At 39.8% G+C, this 24,128-nt stretch overlaps 1 protein-coding gene across 13 annotated transcripts in view; it reads right to left on the bottom strand.

Moving 5' to 3' along the window:
* USP28 (ubiquitin specific peptidase 28) overlaps positions 1 to 24,128 on the bottom strand; it is a 63,726-nt gene that overhangs the window by 21,970 nt on the left and 17,628 nt on the right. For 5 of the 13 annotated variants that reach the window (XM_059874624.1, XM_005215817.5, XM_024975127.2 and 2 more), the window contains exons 2-11: positions 22,557 to 22,634; positions 21,492 to 21,621; positions 11,790 to 11,895; positions 10,704 to 10,863; positions 7,378 to 7,464; positions 6,542 to 6,679; positions 5,587 to 5,660; positions 4,609 to 4,685; positions 3,302 to 3,450; positions 1,172 to 1,299 (exon numbers count right to left, since the gene is read on the bottom strand). In XM_059874624.1, the coding sequence (XP_059730607.1) occupies positions 1,172 to 1,299; positions 3,302 to 3,450; positions 4,609 to 4,685; positions 5,587 to 5,660; positions 6,542 to 6,679; positions 7,378 to 7,464; positions 10,704 to 10,863; positions 11,790 to 11,895; positions 21,492 to 21,621; positions 22,557 to 22,634 (1,127 nt within the window). Of the gene's footprint in view, positions 1 to 1,171; positions 1,300 to 2,958; positions 3,281 to 3,301; positions 3,451 to 4,608; positions 4,689 to 5,586; positions 5,661 to 6,541; positions 6,680 to 7,377; positions 7,465 to 10,703; positions 10,864 to 11,789; positions 11,896 to 21,491; positions 21,622 to 22,556; positions 22,635 to 24,128 lie in introns of those variants that run through there. The other 8 variants (XM_015474609.3, XM_005215816.5, XM_015474610.3 and 5 more) reach the window with 4 other exon arrangements.

Raw genomic sequence — 24,128 nt, forward strand, 5'->3', positions numbered from 1 at the left:
GGCTCCTTTGTGCATGGAGTTCTCCAGGCCAGAATACTGGAGTGGGTGCTAGCCATTCCCTTCTCCAGGGGATCTTCCCAACTCAGGGATTGAATCCAGGTCTTTCGCATTGCAGGTGGATTCTTTACCATCTGAGCCACCAAGAAAAGCCCCAATAAACCCAACAGAATGGCTAAAATTTTAAAGACTGATAATTCCAAATACTGGTGAGGACTTAGAGCAAATGTAGCTTTCATACCCTGCTGACAGAAACACAAAATTGTATAGCCACTTTAGAGAACAGTTTAGAAATTTCTTATAAAGTTAAAAACATACTTTTCATACAACAACCAGAAATCTCACTCCCAGGTATCTTACCCAGAAGCACTAAAAGCCACACCAAAACTTTTATGTGAAAATTCATATTCATAATAGCCTAAAACTGGACACATCTGAAATGTCCCTAAACTAGTTAATGGAAAAAATATTGTGGTATGTCCATACAATGCAATACCACTCAATATTAAGAAAGAAATCACTGATACATGCAACAACACACATGAATTCCAAAAACATTATTCTAAGTGAAAGATGATGACCACAACAGGGTGCATAATGAATATTAATGTCCCTAATTGCAACACTTTATAAATGACAAAACTAGAGGGCCAGAGAATAAGTCAGTGGTTGCCTGAGGGTAGAGGGAAGGGACTGACTGTAAAGGGCATGGGTGATGGAAATATTCTGTATCTTGACTGTGGCAGTGGTTACTTGACTGCATATATTCATCAAAACTCATTGGCTGTACACTTAAGAATGGTAACATTTCTTTGTATGTAAACTATATGTTGATAAAACAGACTTAAAATTCTGTCAGTCTGTCTAGTATTTTTTTCAGGAATACAAATAGTATTCAGATGAGAAAGAAATACACGGCAGCTACTCCACATACTATTCATCATTGCAGAGAGCAGAGCTTTCACCTAAAGCCTAGCTACTCAAATTGTGGTCCAGAGATCAGAAAATAGCATCACCCTGAGAACTTCTTACAAAGGCAAACTCTTGGGCCCCCACCTAGATCCACTGAATCCAAATTTGCATATTATCAAGACCTCCAGAAGAGTACTATGGATATTACATTAACTTACTTCTGCTACAGCACATCAAGAAGACAATCAACCACAGAACTCACCTGTCCATATAAATGATCTGAGGAAATTCAAGCTTATTGTGAATTTTCTCTGGCTGACCCAGGGACTGATTGAACTCAAATCTTGAGAGTTCAAAGGTCAACACTGGAGGTAGCTTTGTAAACCAACGCTAAATCAAGAGTAGAAATACAGGAGATAAAAGTTTAGGAAACAGCAATAGCCAGATTTAAACTATCCCTCATTAGACTCTCTTTTGGTATAGAATTTATATTCAAATCAAACTCATACTGAAATTTTTTTTTAACCCCAAATAGTTAAAACACCCACACAGAATCATGCCTTCTTACAGAATATGGTTAAACGCCCCTCAAGACCCCGAACTTACAAGCCAGTGAACAACATTTTAATTCAACTATCATCATCAGAAATAATGACCTTTAAATATGTGAACTGCACCAAAAATCTACATATCATTCACTACATCATCAGCATTTAAGAAGCTTAAAACCTGGAGAAAATAGCTAGCCCAACCAACAAATTCAAAATTGTCTAAAAAGACTAATACGTGTACACATCCTCTATACTACTTAATCACACACAATTTGAATCCCCTTTACTACTAAAAACAAAATTTGAAATAGCCTCATGATTCTGAGGGTTCTGAAAAAAATCTGTGAATTCCAAGAATTTATGGATCTCACAAAGCACTTTGTCAAATCAACCTATTAAGTTACCTTGAGTTTCAAGAAAAGTACGGAGTTATTAAAAAAAGATCTCAACTGTCACTGATCATAGATGAGGAAAGACTAAACCAGGAAAGGCATTTCTGTTCAATTCACCTGTGTGGCAGAGGTTCATACCAATAACTTTAAAATGTTCCCTTTACCAAAGATGCAAATAGCTATATTCCCTCCACGTACCCTTATTGGCATGAGGTGAACCAGACAGTCTGCCTGATCTCCTCAGAGCTAAATCTAAACAGGCACTGTTTCTAAGTCACTTCAGTCGTGTTTGACTCTGTGCAACCCCACAGATGGCAGCCCACCAGGCTCCCCCGTCCCTGGGATTCTCCAGGCAAGAACACTGGAGCGGTTGCTATTTCCTTCTCCAATGCATGAAAGGGAAAAGTGAAAGGGAAGTCGCTCAGTCGTGTCCGACTCTTCGCAACCCCATGGACTGCAGCCCACCAGGCTCCTCCGTCCATGGGATTTTCCAGGCAAGAGTACTGGAGTGGGGTGCCATTGCCTTCTCCATCTATTTTTTTTAATAGAGAGGTCTGATTCTTGAATAAAAGTCTCCAGAGGTCCAAGTTGTGAATAAACACTCTTTCTCTTTTGTAAGAGCATGCGTCAGCTCTGTACAGATGACACAGATGGTATGCCTCCCAATCAGGAATCAACACGCTCCTTGAAAAGCCAGGGAGGCAACAGTTCTCTCCCCGTTCTAACACTGCTCTACAGCTAATGTACTTTGACAAGGCTCATGTCAGGCTCCCTGTTAAATTCAAGAAAGATTTTCCTCCTCTTTTAAGTAATTAGTGGACTGGACTCATAAAAAGCACAATTCTGTTTCAAAATGTATGATGAAAGGAGAATAATTCAAGCTGTGTGGTGCTGGCAATTATGCTACAATATAACTCACTAATTCTTAACCCAATGGGAATGTTGAGATATTAATTACCCTTACCCGTCCTTCACCTTCCCCCTTTCTTTCCAACCCACAAAAACAAATAAATGAATCTTAAATTTAAAAAAATTTAAAGAAAAGGCAGAATTTACAACTGCGAACAGTAAATACTATAATAGGGAAGATATTCTAAATGGCATACCATAGGAATTAATCACTGTACTTTTACCCTCCGAAAATATGGAGGCAGTGGGTTCTCCCTACTCAGGTACAGGTGGGCTTCAACAGAAAGAGAGAAACTTGATCATACTTAAAACATCAGAGGCAGCATACAACCTTTATATGATTAACTCAAATTATACAAGAATTTAATTATCAAACACTAAGACTCACTACTCTTACCAACTCATGAGACACTTCAGACTAGTACAAGTCCTGCTAAGTGTAAAAAGTTATTTAATACATGATGTGAAAACAGCCTGCCCAAAAGCTCAGTCCTATTTAACTGGCTTTGTCATTGGCAAAAGCAAAAATATCCAACTCACCTCTTGTCCGTACTTCACTGAATGATCGGAAGGAAGCAGCTCAATGTCACCCTCCACCATGGCCCCTTCTAAACATTCGTCTAAGTTACGATAACCGTTTACCTGAAGGGGATACTGGCCGAAGGTCTCATTGTTACAAAAGGGCTTTCCTAGGCAAAGAGACAGATTGCTTTTTTAAAGGCATCACTACTGCTTTCTAAAGCTTTTTTCCTGGCACCACAGAAACAGTATCTTCTTAATTCAGCAATTTGCTGAAATCAGGTTAGAAGTATACATGGCCTTGATGAACCAGTGGATCCATTCACAGATCACTGACAACTGCTAACCTCATAAAAAAGAAAGACAACCAGAGGTAACATGCCTCCTAATCAAAGACTGTCCCGCCATCTACAGATTAGTCTTGACTAATGAAAAAGCCTTACCTGAATCTGGCCAAACTCTAGATCCAACTATCAATTTATGAAATGATGAGCAGAGAGGAATATGCTAAACTATATCACAGATAAGTGAGAGCAAAATTCTAGACTGTAGAGAATATAAGAGAACAACCCAATTTCTTAAAAAAAAAAAAAAATGTATTTCGAGGAAGAAAGAATGGGAGGACGGGATAGTCTGTAGATTCTGGAAAAAACTGAAAAGACATATATCACCAGTCACAAACGAACCACATTTGATCCTGATTAACACAAACTGTAAAAAGTATACACATAGGGAAGTGCACGTATCTTTACATACGTAAAATTATTCATTTATATACACAAAAAATTATAAAACAGATAGGGTATTGGAACACTTGGCTAGTTGTATACAACAGTAAGAAATGCTGTTTTGGGGAAGTGATGATAGTCAATTAGATTGTTTTAAGGAGGCTATCAGAAGGGTAAAAGATGACAAGGGTTAGATGCGGAACGACTGGCCATGTGTCCAATGCACAGCTAGATAAGCCACTAGAAGAGATACACATTTTTTGGCAGTCTGACTCAACAGAACTTTGAGCTTAGATATTATGTCTGAAAAAAACAGAGAAAACTGATAAATATCAGTGTACGTCTGATATTAATACCAGGTTTGGGCCGGGCAATATTATACAATTCAATATAACATCTCTGCAACAAACACTGTGCCCATTTTGCAGATGAAGAGACTGAGGATTCATGATCCAGGATCATGGAGCTTGTCCATGGTCACACACATCAAAGAGGCAGAACTAGTATTCAGACCTGCATTTGTCTGACTCTCAAGCCTCTCCACAGTAAATACACATGTGGCCACAAGTTGAGAATTAACATTTAGAGCAGAGGATTTACCTTCACGAATCCCTTCCGTGAGGAAAGTACCATAGAACAGCTGCACCATTGGATTTTCAGATTTGTTCCTGGGATTGCTACTTTTAAAACAAGGAAACAATTCTGTACCATTTGGATGAGGTAAGCAATATACTAAACCAAACAATCATTCAAAAACAAAAATAAAACATTTTCATTAAGAGCCAGGTATGGTCTAAAGGATTAGTTACTCACTGAACAAGTTTAGTTCAAAACCTCACTGATCAAGTATCTGCCCAGCACTGTACTAAATTCTGGAGACACAAAGGCTTGATTGCTCGTCTTAAGGAGCTGAAAGTCTAATAAGTCATACATGCAAATACATGTATGTGTGTCTGTTCAGTAGATAACATCCATATCCAGTGACAGAAGTATATAAGGTACAGAAGTTGTACAAAAGCAAGAATGAGCCCTCTTGTGCAGTTTTTCAAATGAAAAAGTTTTCCTGGTGGCACAATAGAAATGGAAAGAGAAGTTTATTTCTATAATCCCTTCTTAAATGTACTGGAAAGCTGTTTTATGATACATACTTCTTCCATGTAGAGTTAAAAAAAAAAAGCTTAGGAAACAAATACCTCTGCATCTATATTTGGTAAGAGGTATTTATATTCTTTGCCTTGAATTTTACTTCTGTCAGTAATTGAAACAATTAAATTCAATGTATTCATATTACAGCTCCATTCTCACATCAACGATTGATTTGACCTTTCAATACATTTTACAGCACAGGTGTTGACTTTTGAAAGTTAATAGCTATGGCCCTTTGTTACAGGTTAATGTGATTATCTATAGAGGGGAAAACCAAAGGCAAGGGGGATAAACAATGACAAACATGAGTGGTTACCCCATGGGGTTTGGTAAAAATCAGTAATTTCTACTTGAGAAGAATAATCTTCTCCTGTATCATCACTCTCAGTGAACTGCTATGAGTAGGAGAATGCACAAATCCGCCGCACTCACTTAACATTAACAGCTAGCTGGAAGGCGTCCTCCAGCCAATCCAGGAGCTTGTGTGTGAACTCACTCACATCTTGCTGTAAGAGAGGCACAAAGTGCAGAAGAGTTAGACTCAACACTGTATGTGGGCAAATGAAACTCTGCCCTTACCCCACCGATGAGTAAGGCTCTATGACTGCACAAGATTTCTTGTTCAGGTCCAAATATCATGAAGATACAAGGAGTACTGGAGCCCAAGGCTGCAGACAGCACACGGGGAGCTAGGATCTCTGACTAGAAGGAAACGCAGCCCCTTCCAACCACGGCTATTTGTAACAAACTATCAAACACTTCCAGCTAGGCCTTTTAGAAAGTTTCAAAGAACAGACTGTATGGGAGATTTGTGGGGAGAAAGGAAACATTTTTAAATATTCTGAGAATTCTGTAGAACTGTAGGACCTTTAGACAAACAGAGGAGAAAAAAAAGTAATTGTATGAACAGTGCTAGTTTTGATTTTAACAGGAGACAGGGAAAGGAATAGACTTGTGACTAGACAAGAAAGATTGCTCAGAAAAGCTACTGAACTCGGGTTTAGACAGTTTTAAAATTAGGATTTCGATCTGGGCCATTCCAAGACAAAGGTGCAGAAAAAGGACGGACTTTCTTTTCCTCTGTGACCCTTTGCCATGACTCACTGAGGTATCTTCCAAACTCCTCCTTTCTAATTCAGCAGCCCCTGGAAAACTCTATTCTTTCTCCTACTTCTTTCCTTTAGCACCGCCAGCCTCCTCTACACAACACACACGTGCATGTCCGTCCTTTTCACCGCCTGTTCCTTAAGCATTATAAAGGGCAAAAGCGGGCACTGAAGCCCCACACCGTCACGTTCACAGCTTATTCTACAGCCGAGACAAAGCAGCATCACAGTGATGGTCGCAAGGCATCACTGCAAGCTCCAGGACGAGAGGCTTCCTGTACCTGCTGTTCCTCAGGGGATCGGAACGCTCCCTTTAAGAGGTCCAGGGCTGCTGAAGGGTCGACAAACTTGCGATTTGATCCCATCATCAGAGCAAACAAATATTGAAGCTCCTGCATAAACACGATATTTCTCTTTTCCTGCAGGAAAGACAGCCATACGTACTTATAACCTCGTATTTGGAAAATCAGAACACGTAAAGAGAAAACTGTTAACAATCACTCCCTAATTTATATTTATGAAGATCTGGATCAGAGTCAGGTCTCAAATTGTTACCGGCATTCTGATAAGGGCTGTGGTGGGGACTGCCCTAAACCCAAGCCTACCTGTGTACTGACAGAAGCCAGAGACAGAATGCTATCAGAAAGCAAAAGTGCTCCCTTTCTAAAGCCGCTGCCCTCCCTCCTGCTGGGAACAGCATCACCATGGTGAAACCTTGGCGGGGCAGGGTTGATCTGGGCAGAAGGCTACCCCCTTTGGCAAGAATGAGCTGAAATCTCTTCTATGATGGTCCAGGCCTCCAGCGTCACGTCATCTACTCTGCATCACTCAGTGCAAATGGCTGAAGGAGCCTGAAGGAGGCCCAGTGGCAGAAAAGCTGAGGCCACCAGAGTGACTCGTTGCTTTCTTAGAACTATTTTTATCATTTTATTCCTGCTTAACTTCACGTTTTTGTAAATCCTTATTTCTTGTCACAAAGAAATAAAAGGGGTCATCAGGAAATGGAAACAAATGTTGCAGAAGCCAGAGAACATCACAGTCACCAGCTTTAACCAAAATCTAAAGGTCTTTGGGATGAAAGGGGCTGAACAGTGAAGACTCCTCAACATCAATTTACCGTGTGACTTGGACAATTTTCAAGTACGTTCTGTGGTAGACTATAGCTGAGGACAAGTCTTCGGAATTCAGGCAATTGAAACAGAGACTGAAATAAAGAAGGAAATGGATTAATAGCCTTTCTTTCAAAATAACTGCAGCAAAAAAATATTTTTTATCTTAAAAATATGTGTATAACCCATTAACTTGGTAATTCTATTCTAAGGAAATAATGGCTATGTATAAAAATTTACAAGGAAGAATATTAATCCTTTTTAGAGAAAAACTAGAAGCAACCTAATGGCTAATAGGAAAAGATTACATAAACTACAGTGCACCTGCACAGCAGATTATTATACAGTCATTAATACTGTAGAAACAACGTTTTCATAAAACGGACACGTACACAGTAAAAACGAAGGCTCCAAAGTGACATGTATCAACATGGATGCGTCTCAGAAACATCCCGTGTAGAAAAGTAAGAGTATATGCTGTGTACATGAAGTTTAATCATATAAAACAACACGGTACACTGTTTAGGGTTACATACCCCTGTGGGTGTATCTAGGAAGGTGCGGAAGGGCACAACAGGGACTCAATAGTACAGGGATTTGAAACATTTCTTTCTAAAACTGGGTGGTGAGTACAGCTGTGTTCATTATTCTCCACTCTGTCGTAAGTACTGTATTTTAAGAAATTATAATAATAGATATCTTGGACTGGCAGAATTAGGGAAAGGAATTCCTTTTTATTGCTTGTAAATTACACATTTTTCCAACTATGACTAACTCTCTTTTAAAAGTTGATGTTTTAAAAAACCTCTTGTATGACCCTAACTCCTCATCCCAACATACTCCTCCAGTGAAAAAGCCTTCCAGCCCACAGACCGGAACTCTTGAAGGGGCAGCCTGGGTGGACAACAGGCCTCCAACCTCCCACACTCCATCACAAGCTCTGCAGGTTTCAGCCAACAGTACACCTGGACTGGGAACATCACAAGCTCCACTGGGATTCAGCCAACAGGAGGAGTGGACACCTGGCCTGGCAACTTCAGTCAGGTGAGGCTGGGATAGCAAAGTTCTTTCTGGAGCCAGGCCTTGGGAATGCTCAGCTCTGCTTGCCACCTGCTCTCCTCTCTTCCCACCTCCCCTGTCTACCTAGCCCATCTCCACTCCTCTCAGTTTCATCCCTGTTCTGCTAAGAGGAAAGTTCCAGGAGTTCTCTTCCACCGTGAGAAAAATGGTTTTACATTCCCAAGTCTCCTCACTGCATGTTTTGATCCCATGATCTCTAACCACCCTTCATTAAATTCTCAAACTGCCCTTTCGTTCTTTCATCTAACCCAGCAAATCCTCCAACGTGGATGAACTTAATTTTCCACTTAAGCAGTGTGGAGCACCGCCAAGAGAAAAAGTCTCGATAAAGCAGGGCACACTGATACCACTATGCGTTTAAGTCTATAAGCTCAAGCAGAGCTTCGTATTTTTAGAAATTCTACTGCTGTGGTCTGGTGCCAACTGGTTTCCCGCTGTTGACAACTCTTTTTAACTTTCACCCTCTTAAAGAGATTCTGTCATCTTTTCCACGCTGTCTCAGAAAGTGGTGCTTATTTCAGAGGAAAAAATGACAATTTAGGAACCATTTCAACCTGAGTTAGCAGTCATCACTTCTTCCTTGTCCTCTGCTGTTACTCTGCTGCCCTCTTGCTACTGGAGACCAAGCCCTCCCCACACGCTCCTTGTCCCATCTTCCCATGCTTTCTCTGAAACTTTTCTCAGTTGTCTCCTCATCATCATCTCTCACAGGAGGGACGTCAACTCAGGGCGGGGTTTCAGTCTTGGTCAATCTCTCTCCCTCTCTTTCAAAAGGAAAGAACTGACTGGCATCCCTAATTCCCAATGAACGCCCTATAGCCTGTTCTCGACACAGAAGCCAGTGAGCCGCTTAAAGCGGAAGCAGACTCACAGGACTTGTCTGCTCCAAACCTTCCGACACTTACCACCTCTCATAATTCCTGAGTCCTCGGCATGACCCCCAGGTTTCCCCGTACCCCCACCACCGCTGTTGTCACTGCTGTCTGCTACTCCCCCTTGGTCACACTCAGTCCCAGCTTTCTCCCTATTTCTCAACGTATTAAGCTCCTGACCCTGAGTCTTTGTACTTGCCGTCTGCAGCATTCTTTATGTGATCATAAGAAACATTCTTCATGTAACGACATGGCCCATCCAATGCCTCGCCCAAGTCCAGCCTCTGCTCGGATGCTCACCGTGGCAGAAAGGGCTTACCCAACCCCCTTGAATGAACAGCACCCCTTTCCTCTCTAGTCCCTCTTACTCTCATTCGTCTTTATAGTCCTTAGCACCACCTGATATGTAATTTGTATCCTGTATGTCCCACTCTTTTCAAACTCCCTGGGAGTGTGGGCCTTGTTTTATCTACTGCTGTTTCCCCAGCGCTAAAACAGTGCCAGGCAAGGAGTCAGTTGAAGGAACCCATGGAAGCAGAGGATTCAGTTTTTGGCTGAGCAGTTGGGTTGCTGTCAAGTACAATGAAGGAGAAGCTTGCAGGATGGGGTCAAGTGCTGCACTGCAGCCACGTTAAGTTTAAGAGGCAACACGCTCCCCAGGGTAATTCATCCATCCATCCACGGGGCTTGATCACCAACTACAGGCTACTGATTCCCAGAATTTTATCTGCAGCCCAGGTCCTTTTACTGAACAACAGATTCACAAAGACAACTGCCTACCCAGTAGTCCATGTGGACCCTACAGCTCAGCATGTTTTAAAACCAACCAAACCCCACGTTTAACACACATGCAAATTATTCCTCCTCTGGTGTCAAACGGCACTGCTGCCCACCTGGTAGCTCAAGTCAGAAATGTGGTCTTCCTCAGCCCTTCCTGCACATATCCCTACTAGGCTGCCTGCCATGCCCTATACATCTGATCTCCTGAACACCTTGAGAATGTTTTTATTCCCACCTTCCACAGTTTATGCCACTTTTCCATTCCAGGCCGCGACCACTTCCTTCCTGCTTGGTCCCTTACAATAGCCTCTCAAAGACGGGTTTCTCCTTGTTAATTAACTCGTGCTCTGCTGTAACACACCACTCACTCAACCTATTTAAAAGCACAGAAGACTTTGTTTTCAGTACTGCCCGCTTTAGACACCAGAGCATCTAGGTCCGAAACATAAGAAAGTAACCAAAATACAATCATACCGTGGGGAAAATGCTCCAGTTTTATTTATCTTTCTCCATTTTTTTCAAAGCTGTTTTTCTCATATTTCAGCTTAATACATTACAAAACTGTCTCCAAAAGACACAGTTGTCTCTTAAAAATTTCATACCTGAATAACAGCACTAAACCAACATGTATTGCCAACATTTTTCAGCCCAACTGGCCAACCATCAACTCGTCTCCAGTCATTGGGATTGGGATTTTCTCCCCAGACTTCACAGCGTTTTCTCTTTGAGCGTTTAGTTTCTGCAGAGGTTGCCTCGTGCATCCTATATTGTGCCAACATACCACACATCAAAAAGAAAAGAGTTAAACAACAATAAGGAGGCTGTAGATAACCTTTCATAGGAAATTCAAAATGCCAGGTACACTACTAACTGGGTTATCACTGGGCATATCATAACTTTAGTTTTAACATAAATGAAAAGTAAGGTTTAAACATAAAGTTGTTAACATTCTTCCTAGCAGAGATTATTACCAGTAAGGCCTCTGATGGAACCGAGTTGAGACTCAAGACTATTAAAAGTTTTACATTTCAATGAAAGTGCCTTATTTCAGACTTGCCATTGAAAGAGGTAAGAGAGACACTCTGCGAAAGATAAGAGAGACACTCTGCGAAAGATAAGCGCCTCCAAACTGTTTCACACACATATCATGGTCCTAAGCAACTCCGCAACAGGAGGTGATCAACGTGTCTACAAACTAACATGCCACCCCTGGAACTGGGTATTTGTGAACAATACCAACACTAAATCAGTACCAATTCAAAAAAATATCCGTCTAGTCACTTCTGAGACAGGGGAGTTAATGATAACTTTCCTTTTCAAATAGCCAACAATGTAACTCTCAAAGTTTACAAAGGCTCAAGGTTTATGAACAGAATACCAACTCATAGACACCTTAAAAAAAAGAGAATATGTATTTATCAGATATTTGCACTAGTTTGGTTTCCCTCCTATCAACTGAAAACTACAATACCTTGCAGTTTCTACTCAACTCAAAGACAGCAGGCTGCAGTAAGACTCTTATCATATTTAGCTTCTTCAAAAGTGAACCAAAGAGTAAGTAAGCTAACATGAATTTAAATTTTCTCGTAAAAGAAGTTTCATTTAGGTGCAATTAAAGAAGCCTGGCAGAACTGTCTTCGACCTACACACTAAGGTGTGGCGCAAAGATTATAAATTAAGTCAATAACCTGTTAAGATCTCTTCCATCAGCTTGAATTTTGGGGGACTCCAGCAGACTCAAAGCAATGGCAGCCTGAAGATCATCCTTGCTATCGTGAGTAAGGTCTATCACTTCTGTAAGATAAACAGAAATTTAATTAGTCTACATGCAGGAAACACTGCCTTTCTGTCTATATTGTCTATATTAAAGGCAAAAAGGTAAAAGCAGTCACAAAATTAGCTCTCACTACAATGGCTCATCTGTGAAAAAACAAGTTGATTACTCCTTGCCAGAGTCAAAGTAATAACTTACTGCCACACTGTAACCTTAAGATTAGCTAACAGTACAGTAACAACAAGCTGCTGAAGTACAACGAATCAAACACCCCCTTTTGCAGCCTTACTTCACAGGGTCAGAAATAGATCCCATACCTGAAGGTTAAATAATGTACTTGTTGTAAAGTAGCAGCTAAAAGTTAAACATTCAAAAAAGGGGTACTTTCGATCTCACACAAACTACTCTAGAGAATAGGGAATATACTCCTCAACCCACTTTACACAGCCAGCATAACACCTTGTCACATCCCGAGCCAATCAAGGACAGTAAGAGAAAGGCAAAATGACAAGCTCACGCACGATCACAGACGTGAAAAGCCTGAATATAAGCAAACAGAATCCTGCTAACACACCACAAAAGATTATATATTAAGACCAAGCTGAATTCACTGTAGAAATGAAATACTGAGCTACTGTTAGAAAAGAGACCGGTAAAATTCATCGTCTAAACAATTAAAGGAAAAAATGATCATCTCAATAGATACAGAAAAAAGTATTTGATAACATTCAACCTCTATCAAGGAATAAAAACTCCAAGCCAAGTAGGAAGGGAAAAAGTATTTTTAGACTGAGAAAGAATTATCCATGGAAAACCCACAGCAGACTTTATACTGAATTGTGAAATTTCCTTTAAAACCAAGAGTAAGATGAAGATGTCTCTTGTGAGGGCTTTTACTCACCGTGGCTCTCAAAGTTCCAGGTAGTGTGATAAGAAAATAAAAGTTGAAAAAATAAAGAATGCAAAGTAAGAAACAAAACTGATAATTCACATATACAATGAAGCCCAAAATAATCTATGGAAAATGGGCATAATGAATAATAAGAGGTGGTTAGATAAGCCATCAATGAACAAAAGTTAAATGAATTTCTATACATGAGCAATGAAATAATTTATAAAGACAAAAATCACAAAGAACACAAAACTAATAATCAAGACCTTGTCTACCAGCCTAAGAATAGATGTATGGATCAATGGAACAGAATCAGTGGAACTGAATTGACGGTCCAGGAATAAACCTCATGGTTGTAGTCAACTGATTTTCAACACAGGTACCAAGGCAATTCAACAGAGAAAAAATATCTTTTCAACAAAAGGCGCTGGGACAATTGGATAGCCACAGGCCAAAAAATGACTTTTAACTCTTTCCTCACATCATTTACAAAAATGAACTCAAAGAGTGGATCAAACCCTCAAGATAAGAGGTAAAATAAGTCTTAAAATAGGTAAATCTTCATGACCTTGATTAGACAATGGCGTCTTCCAGATGACACTAAAAGTACAAGAGTTAAAGAAAAAACTGATAAATTTGACATCATCAAATAAATACTTTGGGCTTCAAAGGATACCATCAGGATAGTGAAAAGACAACCCACAAAATGAGAGAAAAAATTTTGCAAATTGTCTATCTGGTAAGGGAACTATGTACAGAATACATTAATTCCTGCAACTGAAAAATAAAAAGACCAACTTTAATATAATAAAATAATACATAATTAAAAAAAAAACTTTAAACGGGCAAAGAATTTCACTGGACAATTCTCCAAAGGAGATACACAAATGGCCAATAAGCACATGAAAAGATGTTTCACATCATTAGCCATTAGGAAATTCAAATCAAAACCACAATGAGATTAACATTTCACACCCACTTGGAAGGCTAAATAACAAGTGTCAGTGAAGATGTGGAGAAGTTAGAACCTCGCGTAGTGCTAGTGGGAATGTAAAGTCATGCAGTTGCTGGGGGAGCTAGAGGAATGGAGTTTGGCAGTTCTTCAAAACGTTAAACACAAAGTTTCACGAAATTGATTTTCTGGATATGACACCAAAAGCATAGACAAAACCAAAAATCAACAAACACAGCTAAATCAAGCTTTGTAAAAAACTTTAAAAGCATGAATGGACACAATCAAAAGAGTGAAAAAGACAATCTACAGAATGGAAGAAAATATCTGCCTATCATATATCTGATAGACAGTTAATATTCAGAATATATACAGAACTTCTACAACTCGACAACAATAAAAACTCAACTAATCTGATTGTAAAATAGGTGAAAGACCTGAATAGACGTTTCTCCAAAGATGATGTAAGATGGCTAACAGGCACATGAAAGCATGCTCAGTGTCACTGTCGTCAGAGAAAGTGCACAGTAAAACCTCAATGTGCTGCTATCGCCTCACGTCCATTAGAATGGCCATCAAAAAAACAACCAAAAACCGGAAAATAACAAGTATTAGCGAGGATTTGGAGAAGCTGGAACTCTTCTGCATTGCTGGTAAGATTATAAAACGGTGCAAATGCTACGAGAAACAGCACAGAGGCTCCTCAAACAATTAAAAGTCGACTCCCATATGGTCTAGCGATTTCACTTCTGGGTACACATCAGGGTCTCAGAGCTATCTGCACATCCAAGTTCAAATGGCTCTACTCACAAGAGTCAAGAGGTGGAGCAACCCCAATATCCATTGGCAGATAAATGGATAAACAAAATCTGGTATACATATACAATGGAGTATTATTCAACCTGAAACAGAAAAGAAATTCTAACATGCTACAATCTGAATGAGCACTGAAGACCTTATACTAAGTCAAACAAGCCAGGCACAAAAGGACAAATACTCTACGATCCCACTTATAAAAGGTACTTAGAGTAGTCAAGATCATGGAAAACAGAAATAACAGAGGTTGCTAGGAGAGGGAGTAATAGGGAATTACTGTTTAATGGGTACAGGTTTCAGTCTTACAAAACAAATAAAGAGTTCTGGAGATGGACGGTGATGCTAGTTGCACAATGACACGAATGTACCTAATACCAGTGAATTGTACGCTTAAAAATGGTTATGATAGTAACTTTCATGTTATGTGTAATTTACCATAAGGAAAAAAATTGGAAAGAAAAGAAAGTCACATGCCACTGCATCAATGAACATTGAGGACATTATGTTAAATGAGATAAGCTAGTCATGAAAACATAAATACTATATGATTCCACTTATATGAGGTATTTAAAGTAGTCAAATTCATAGAAGTAGAAAGCAGAAGGCTGTTACCAGGGATGGGGTAGAGAGAGAAAAGGGTTGCTTAATGGGAATGAAGTGTCAGATTTACAAGATAGTTCTGGAGATCTTTTACACAATAATGTGAATATACTTAACACTACTCAAATATGCACTTAAAAATGGTTAAAATGTAAATTTTGTTAATGTGTTTTTACCACAACTGAAAAAAAGAATTCTAACTAATAAATTACAAGGTAATGATATATAAAATATTATCATTTTGAAATCTCCAATAAAATAAAGAATCTAAGCAATAATCACCAATGGTGGCTGGAAACACTAGGTGGGGAATTTTATGATAAACGAATCAAGCTGACAACCTGAACATACTAACAATTTTAACAACACAAAAAGGGGGTGACTAGACATTATTTGCTTCTTGATATGACAAAACAGGAGAAATATACACAATACTACCTGTGACACTGTCATGCCAGATAAGCACCTAAATTAACAGGAAAGACAGAGGACATAAAACTTCATTAAAGTACACCACAGGACTGCAAACAGCAAATTCCAGAATGTATGAAACACGACAAAAAAAGAGATGGGGAATGTATAGATAAAACGAACCTTAAAATCATTTCAAACATATTTTAACATATTATTTTTTATGGAAGTATAGTTGACTTACAATGTTTCAGGTGTGCAGCAAGATGATTCAGTTATACAAATATACATACATTATTTTTGAAATTATTTTCCATCAGAGGTTATTACAGGATATAGACTATAGCTCCCTGTGCCATAGAGTAAACCTTTGTTGCTTCATGCATTATCTGTTTTTTAATTAGAAATCAAGCATTCTATTCATACTAAGTCAAACAAGTGGAATCAAAATGTCATAATTTTTTTAGTTAGGCAAAAATTCATCCGTTTTTTAAAATATATATAATACATGTTTATATATATGTATACAAAAGATGTTCTACTACACCTGATAAAGGCTTGAGAAAGAAAATTTTAAAAAGAGATGGAAAAGTTGGAGAACATAAACTAAATGAAATGGGAGTACTGAATATGAAATAGAAAAAGTGAAACAAACTAGATAAAAGGTCATCATATAGTCCAGTTGTTTTTATTTAAAATTTTTTTTTACTTTCTTTTTTAACTTTACAATATTGTATTGGTTTTGCCATATATCAACATGAATCTGCCACAGGTATACACGTGTTCCCCATCCTGACCCCTCCTCCCTCCTCCCTCCCCGTACCATCCCTCTGGGTCGTCCCAGTGCACCAGGTCTTTCGAACTCTGTGGGAGAGGGAGAGGGTGGGATGATTTGGGAGAATGGCATTGAAACATGTATAATATCATATATGAAACAAGTCGCCAGTCCAGGTTCGATGCACAATACTGGATGCTTGGGCTGGTGCACTGGGACGACCCAGAGTCCAGCTGTTTTTAAACATGACTGCTCATTAGAAACATATCTGGAGCTCTGGAGAAAATAAGCAATACCTGAGCATTTGTATTTTTCAAAAAATTTCAAGATAATTCTGGTATGCACCTGGATTTTAAAAACTGATTTTTTTCAAAGGCTTTTCTATTATATCCTAGTTTTGGTGATATCGAGCTCATTTTTCTGTTGCCAATCATGATATAATGGTATTAAACGAGTTATAGTTACATAATCACAATAGTAAAAGATGTTTATATGTTTTCACAATCAATAGCCAGAAAAAGAAAAAAAAAGATAATTACAATTGCAAGCCTTAATGGGAACATGATTAACTGAATAATATAAAATAATTATAATATAAAATAATTACATACAATTTGGGGGGGGGGTCAAGCAGAGTGATTGGTAAATGGAAGTGCATACATGCACATGTTTTCATCTCCCCAGCAAGTCTATGTCTTTTGGTTGATGCATTTAATCCGTTTACATTTAAGGTAATTATCGATATGTATGATCCTATTACCATTTTCTTAATTGTTCTGGGTTTATTTTCTGTAGGTCTTTTCCTTCTCTTGTGTTTCCTACCTAGAGAAGTTGCTTTAGCATTTGTTGTAAGGCTGGTTTGGTGGTGTTGAATTCTCTTAACTTTTGCTTGTTCGGAAAGCTTTTGATTTCTCCATTAAATCTGAAGGACAGTCTTGCTGAGTAGAGTATTCTTGGTTGTAGGTTCTTCCCTTTCATCACTTTAAATTTATCATGCCATTCCCTTCTGGCTTGCAGAGCTTCTGTTGAGAAATCAGCTGACAGCCTGATTAGAGTTCCCTTGTAGTGTTTTATTTGTCTTTAATTTTGTCAGTTTGATTACTATGTGTCTTGGTGTGTTCCTCGTTGGGTTTATCCTACCTGGGACAGACACTCTGTGCTTCCTGGGCTTAGCTACTTCCTTTCCCATGCTCAGAAGTTTTCAGCTATTATCTCTTTAAGTATTTTCTCAGATCCTTTCTCTCTTTTCTCCTTTGGGACCCCTATAATGTGAATGTTGGTGTGTTTAACATCGTCCCAGAGCTCTCTTAGGCTCTCTTCATTTCTTCTTTCATTTTTCTATATTCTGTTCTGTGGCAGTGATTTCCACGACTCTGTCCTCCAGGTCTTTTATCCATTCTTCTGCCTCGGTTATTCTGCTGCTGATTCCTTCTAGTGTATTATTCATCTCTATTTGTCTGCTCTTTAGTTCTTCTAGGTCTCTGGTAAACATTTCTCGCATCTTCTCAATCTTTGTGTCCACTCTCTTCTGAGATCCTGGATCATCTTCATTATTATTATTCTGAATTCTTTTTCTGGAAGGCTGCCTATCTCCGCTTCATTTAGTTGTTTTTCTGGGATTCTATCTTGTCCCTTCACTTAAGACATAACTTTCTGCTTTTTCATCGTGATTAACTTTCTGTAATACAGTTTTTGTTTTGGCCATCTGTGAGACTGTGCTACTTCTTGCTTCTTCTGTCCCCCCTCTGATGGCTGAGGCTTATGTAAGCTTCTTGATGGGAGAGTCTGGTGAAAAATTTGATGGGAAAAACTGGGTCTTGCTCTGTTGGGCAGGGCCTTGCTCAGTAAAGCTTTAATCCAATTATCTGCTGATGGCTGGGGTTGCACTCCCTCCCTTGTAGTCGTTTGGCCTGAGGTGACCCAGCCCTGCAGTCTACGGGCTCTACAGTAGGGTTAATGGCAACCTCCAAGAGGGTTTACTCCAAGGGGGCCCTTCCAGTGGCCCTGTCTCTGTGGTGAGCCCCTGCTGACCCACGCCTCCACAGGAGGTCCTCCAACCCTAACAGGGAGTTTTGGTTCAGCCTCCGGTGGGGTCACTGCTCCTCTTCTCTGGTCTTGGTGCGCACAAAATTTTGTTTATGTCCTCCAAGACTGGAGTCTTTTTTTCCCCTCAGTCCTCTGGAAGTCCTGTAATCAAATCCTGCTGGCCTTCAGGGTCAGATTCCCTGGCCTTCCAGTCCCTTTGTCAGATCCCAAAGACGGGAGAGAACTTCTTTGGCGTTATTGTTCTCCAGCCTGTGGGTGACCCACCCAGAAGATATGGGATTTGATTTTTTTCATGACTGTATGCCTCCTGCTGTCTAACCTTGGCTTCTTCTTTTTCTCTGGATGTGGGGTATCTTCTTTTGGTGGGTTCCAGTGTCATTCTGTCTGGCTGCAAATTTTTGCAGGTTGTCCTCCTGCAAAGCTAGTTGCAATTTTGGTCCTCTTGCAGGAAGAAATGAGTGCACATCCTTCTATTATCTGCCATCTTGAACCAGACTTCAAACATAGCTTAATGTTTTATTTTATGTGGGTCATTATACTCTCAAACCAACTACCAACATATTGTTCATGAGACAAGCAGGGAAATTTCTACAATAGTATTTGATGAGATTAAGAAATTGTTATTAATTTTTAAGTGTGTTAATGTAGTAGTCATGGAAAAAAAGGTATTCTAGAATTTTTTTTAACTTAAGCACAAATTGTTATATGATCTAGCGATTCCACTCCTAGGTATATACTGCAAAGAATTAAAAACAGAAATGAAGTAAAATGGAAAACACGAAAATAATGTACAGAGCTAATACTACAGATCAGTGGTAAGTACTACCTTTTCAATAAAAGGTCCTGGGTAGTGAGGGGAGGTGCTGGGGGGCAGTGATAGATCTAACTATATTTCTATCTTATTTCTTACCAAAATAATCCATTTCAGATGAATTAAATATTTAAATATGAAAAGCAAAACATTACAATTTTAGAAGAAAATATAACAGAATATCCTATGACACCATGGTATAGGAGTTCTTAAACAAAAACCATAAACCACAGAAGAAGATTAATAAATGAAAGCTATTTATTAGCTCATCACCACAGAGGAAAAACACAGGTCATCAATAAGAAGGTATTTTGCAAAGCCCAAGTCCAGAAAGACGGATTCATATCAAGAAAATAAGGTCACTATCAGTAAGAATATCAAGAATCAATACCAAGAAACCAACAGAAAAACCAGTAGATACTAAGAGAAATGTCACATGAAGAAACATGAAGGTCAAAAGGGAAAAGATGACCAGTATCATTATTTAAGTTTTTTAAATTCTAGTTAAAAACAGGACAATCATTTTACATCAAAAACACAAGCAACAATTTTATAATCTAACAATCGTAAGAGCAAGAGTTACCCTCAAACTCTATTCGTGGGAGTATACATAGGTTAAAAAATCATTTCGGAAACTAATGTCACCAACGCTGTGTGCTTAGCCGCTCAGTGCTCAGTCGTGTCCGACCCTTTGTGTCCCCACAGACTGTAGCCTACCAGGCCCCTCTGTCCACGGGGATTCTCCAGGCAAGAATATTGGAGTGCGCTGCCTTTCCCTCTGGGGATCCTCCCAACCCAGGGGTCAAACCCAGGATTTCCGCATTACAGGCGGAGTCCTTACCATCTGAGACACCGAATACCTACTAAGATGAAGACAGGCATGTTTCAGTACTCACCGATTACATCCTGAGTTTTTAAACACTAAAGAAACTCTTGCATACATGCACAAAAAAACGCGAATTAAAATAGCTCACAGTAGATTTGTTCATAATGGCAAAAAAATTCAAAACAACTCCAAAGTCAATCAACAAATATATCAATTCTCTTGTGTATTCAGACCAAGAAATACTATACATGAAAAGAAATAACTACAGGTATAGCCAACATGGATGCATCTCAACAAGAAAAATATGGATTGAAATAAGTCACTGTGTATTAAAAGACATATAGAAGAATATTCACAGCAGCAGCACTCAGAATAGCTCGAAACTGCCCAAATATCCATTAATACCACCTGACCCAGCTGGCAGATCCTCCTCCCAGAAGCCTCTCTGGTCTCCAGAGTACCACTCTCTGGGTCTTTCTGCTATGCCTCCATACACTCTTCACTGCCCCCTCCACCTTCCCCAGACATCTCAACATCGGAAGTACCTACTGCTGAGACACGAAACCTTTTCTCTTTTCTATATCCGCTCCCTAGGAGAGCTCATCCTTTCCCATAACTTTATGTACCATTTACAAATTTATGATTTCAAGTTTTATCCAGGTCCAGCCCAGCTCTCTCCCCTGAACGGCACACTTGGATCGCCACTGTCTTTCTGACACTCCACCTTGATGTCTAACAGGCCTCTCAAATTTAATATTGCCAAAATCGATCTTCTCATTTTCCACCCCAAATCTGCTCCATCGGTAATTGTTCCCATGTCAGTTAACTACAGCTCCACCCTTTCAGCCGCTTAGGAAAAAAACCTGGAGTCACCTTTAACCCTTCTCTTTTTTGTCACAGCCCCATCTCCTGTGTAAGCAGATCCTGTGCAGCAAGCACGTGTCACCCTTCCACCACCGCGCCCTGGCCCACACTGCCCTCAGCAGCAACAGCTTCTTGAACGGTGCTGGGCTCCCTTCTCTGCCCCATGCTCACTACTCCCTCCCACAGTTCTGTTCTCAACATAGCAGCCAGAATGATCCTTAGGGAGTGGAAACCAGTTTACAGCATGCCTCTGCAGCAAACTCTCCAATGGCTGGTCCTCCAGCTCAGAGTACAAGCCAAGCAGCTATGAAGCCTCTGCATAATCTGCCTCCCGTTCACTCCCTCCATGGCCTCATCTCTCACAAGGCAGCAATTCTTGTTCCTTTTGTTCATCTCCAGTGCCTAAAAGAGTGCTTGGCACCTAACAGGGGCTCATTAAATAACTGCTGAATGAATGGAACCATTTAAGTGCTGAGAATTGTGCCTGGCACCTCATTATGGCTCAGTAATTAGCCATGATTACCATTATTTCCGAAGGGTTGATGTGATGGAAAGGACACTCACAGAAACTCATCTCTTAATTTCTGCTAGTTCAGAAAAGGGCCCAGCCAGGATATACCTACTTGCTAATTCCTCTTTGCTGGCAGCACTCCCCTCTTCTTCAGATGGTTCTGCAGCAGTCTCTTGGCTGGGCTCTTTAACTCTTTCATCAGTGAGAAGGCTGACGGCCTGGGTGATGTCACCATTACTGGCCTAAGAGGAGGGAAAAAAACAAATTTCAAAAGTCAAACATCATGGCATTTAAAATAAACAGCAAGTGAGTTTGGGGGTTATAACTCCTTACTATCCTGGTGTCATACTAAATCTAGATATAATTCTAGGATATACGGTAGGAAACGTGAAGCGATGCCATCACACTCCCAGGTACAGGAAGGGAGTGGCATGGGCTGATTCCCCACAACACGCAAACAAGAATGAAACCTCACTGCTTTGGATACTTCTCCTCCCAACTGCACAATGGCTAAGGCACGATGTATCAGACTCCAAATGAAGTCAGCCCCTACAATAAAGGTGCCAGTCAGTCATCATATTCTCTAGTGGTGACCATATTTCTATTTCGTTTTAACTTTTTAAACTTTCCTTAGGTAAAAATTCTAACGTATACAACAGAAGTGGGAACATATAACTGAATCCCAAGTGCCCATCACTTGACTTCGATAGTCACTGAGCCACAGTCAATCTTATTTTATCTCTTCTGCCTCCTCTCCCCCAGATATTCTGAAGCAAATCCTAAGCATCTTATTACATCATCATCATTCAACATTTCAGAATGTATCTTTAAAAAAATATACAACCCACAGTGTTATTCTCACACAAATCACCAGTTTAAACTGCCCTGACTCATTTATTTTTTAGTTTGAATCAGGATCCATAAAAGGTCCATACAGGGCAGTTAGTTGATATTTATCTCAAATCTCTGCAGAGTTCCCTGCACTGTCTCTTTCATCCTCAACTTTTTCTTGCTCTTATAATTTATAGGTTGAAGATACTGGGTCATTTGACCTCTAGAACTTCTGTCCCTATACATATGCACTTTCATTTTGGCATAAAAATAGCTTGGACTGACATAACTATGATATGAACAACTGTTTTAAAACCTGTTGACTCAAAGAGGCCTTGAAACTAACCTTCAGAGCTTCATGAAGAAAAGAAGGGTCCTGAATGCCTGTGATTTCTCTCAGTTGATTTAACAGCATTTGGCAGCTCTGTATTTCAGAAACAAAATGAACATAAGACATGTGTCAATCAGAAAGTAAACCGGGATACATGTAACGAAGAGACATGAACATCTAGGGTAAACAGGCTTGAGAATTGCATTTCTTACTTTAAGAAACCAACAAGCTCCAAGCAACAAGGTACTGACTGTCAGACACACTGTGAAATGTCAAATGTATTACTCTTTTAAAAGCTTAATCACAGAAAATGCTTTTGATACTTGTGGAAGAAATACAAGTGACAAGTAAAACTACAAATGCATAAAACATTTAAACGTAACATTCTAGCCTTAATGGACACTTAAAGTGCCTCCTGTTTCTCTGTGAGCAGTGCGTAAGTAGGTCACTATAAGGAGTCCAGGGAATTTGCATGGATGTGAAGATGTGCTATTTTAAGCTGCACTGCACATGCCATTTGTGTGTGTCATTTTTCACTGACAATAAGTTTCCGATCATATAATTAACAAACACCAACAACGTCACATTTGAAACTTTAGGTCTGATTGATTAAAAAGAAGTATAGATAAAGCTGGAATTTTCTGAATTACAAATAAAATTCCAGAGAGAATAAAGTATGGAGTGTTTTCTCTTCACTAATCTGAATCATGGCAAAACCTTCCGTGCTATGAGATCAGTTTATAACCCCTTTCAGCCTCAAAGCCTTCACTAAGCATTTGGTCCTGTTTTGCACAAAGACAAAAGTTAACACAAAACACGTATTTACAAGTAAGCTCAACTTAAACGGTCGGCTGGCCCAAGTGAAGACACAGTGATCTTTCAGATGAATACTAAAAACGAAATAGTTCAAACTTAGTCCAGCCAGCAGAAATCTAATTTATACTATTCTTAAGGTTATCCTAGAATGAAGCCCCGAATCAACAGCTGATGTTGACCACTAACTATCTTTTGGTTAGTGCTGTGTCTCCAAGAGGCAGTCTAGTTCCCTGCCAGCTGTAAGAGAAACAGTATCCTCTGTTCTTCAACAGCTGAGGGCCCAATGCAACACTCAAGTATCACGAACTAGAAAAAACGAACTGAAACACCCCTGTGCAGTCCTCAGAAAAGCATCAACAGTCTTTCTGTTCTAGTCACAGGCCATGGTCATAGGCTCGAAATGGAACCCTACCCTGCTGAGCCCAGCAGTCCTGGAGGCTGGGCATCTGTCTCAGGCAGTCACTGCCTGGGCACTGGGAGAAGGACTTTTGCACTAAGAAGTGTCCAGAGCTAACCTTGGAAAACACTGAAAACACCCAGCATGTGATGTTTAGAAAAGTAATGCATCAAAAAGTCTGTTTTCAAATGAATCCTAATTCCGTGATCATACTGTGTTGCTGCTGCTGCTGCTAAGTCGCTTCAGTCGTGTCTGACTCTGTGCGACCCCATAGAGGGCAGCCCACCAGGCTCCCCCGTCCCTGGGATTCTCCAGGCAAGAACACTGGAGTGGGTTGCCATTTCCTTCTCCAATGCATGAAAGGGAAAAGTGAA

Source organism: Bos taurus, chromosome 15, assembly GCF_002263795.3.
Source record: "Bos taurus isolate L1 Dominette 01449 registration number 42190680 breed Hereford chromosome 15, ARS-UCD2.0, whole genome shotgun sequence".
In the NCBI taxonomy this organism is placed as follows: Eukaryota; Metazoa; Chordata; class Mammalia; order Artiodactyla; family Bovidae; genus Bos; species Bos taurus.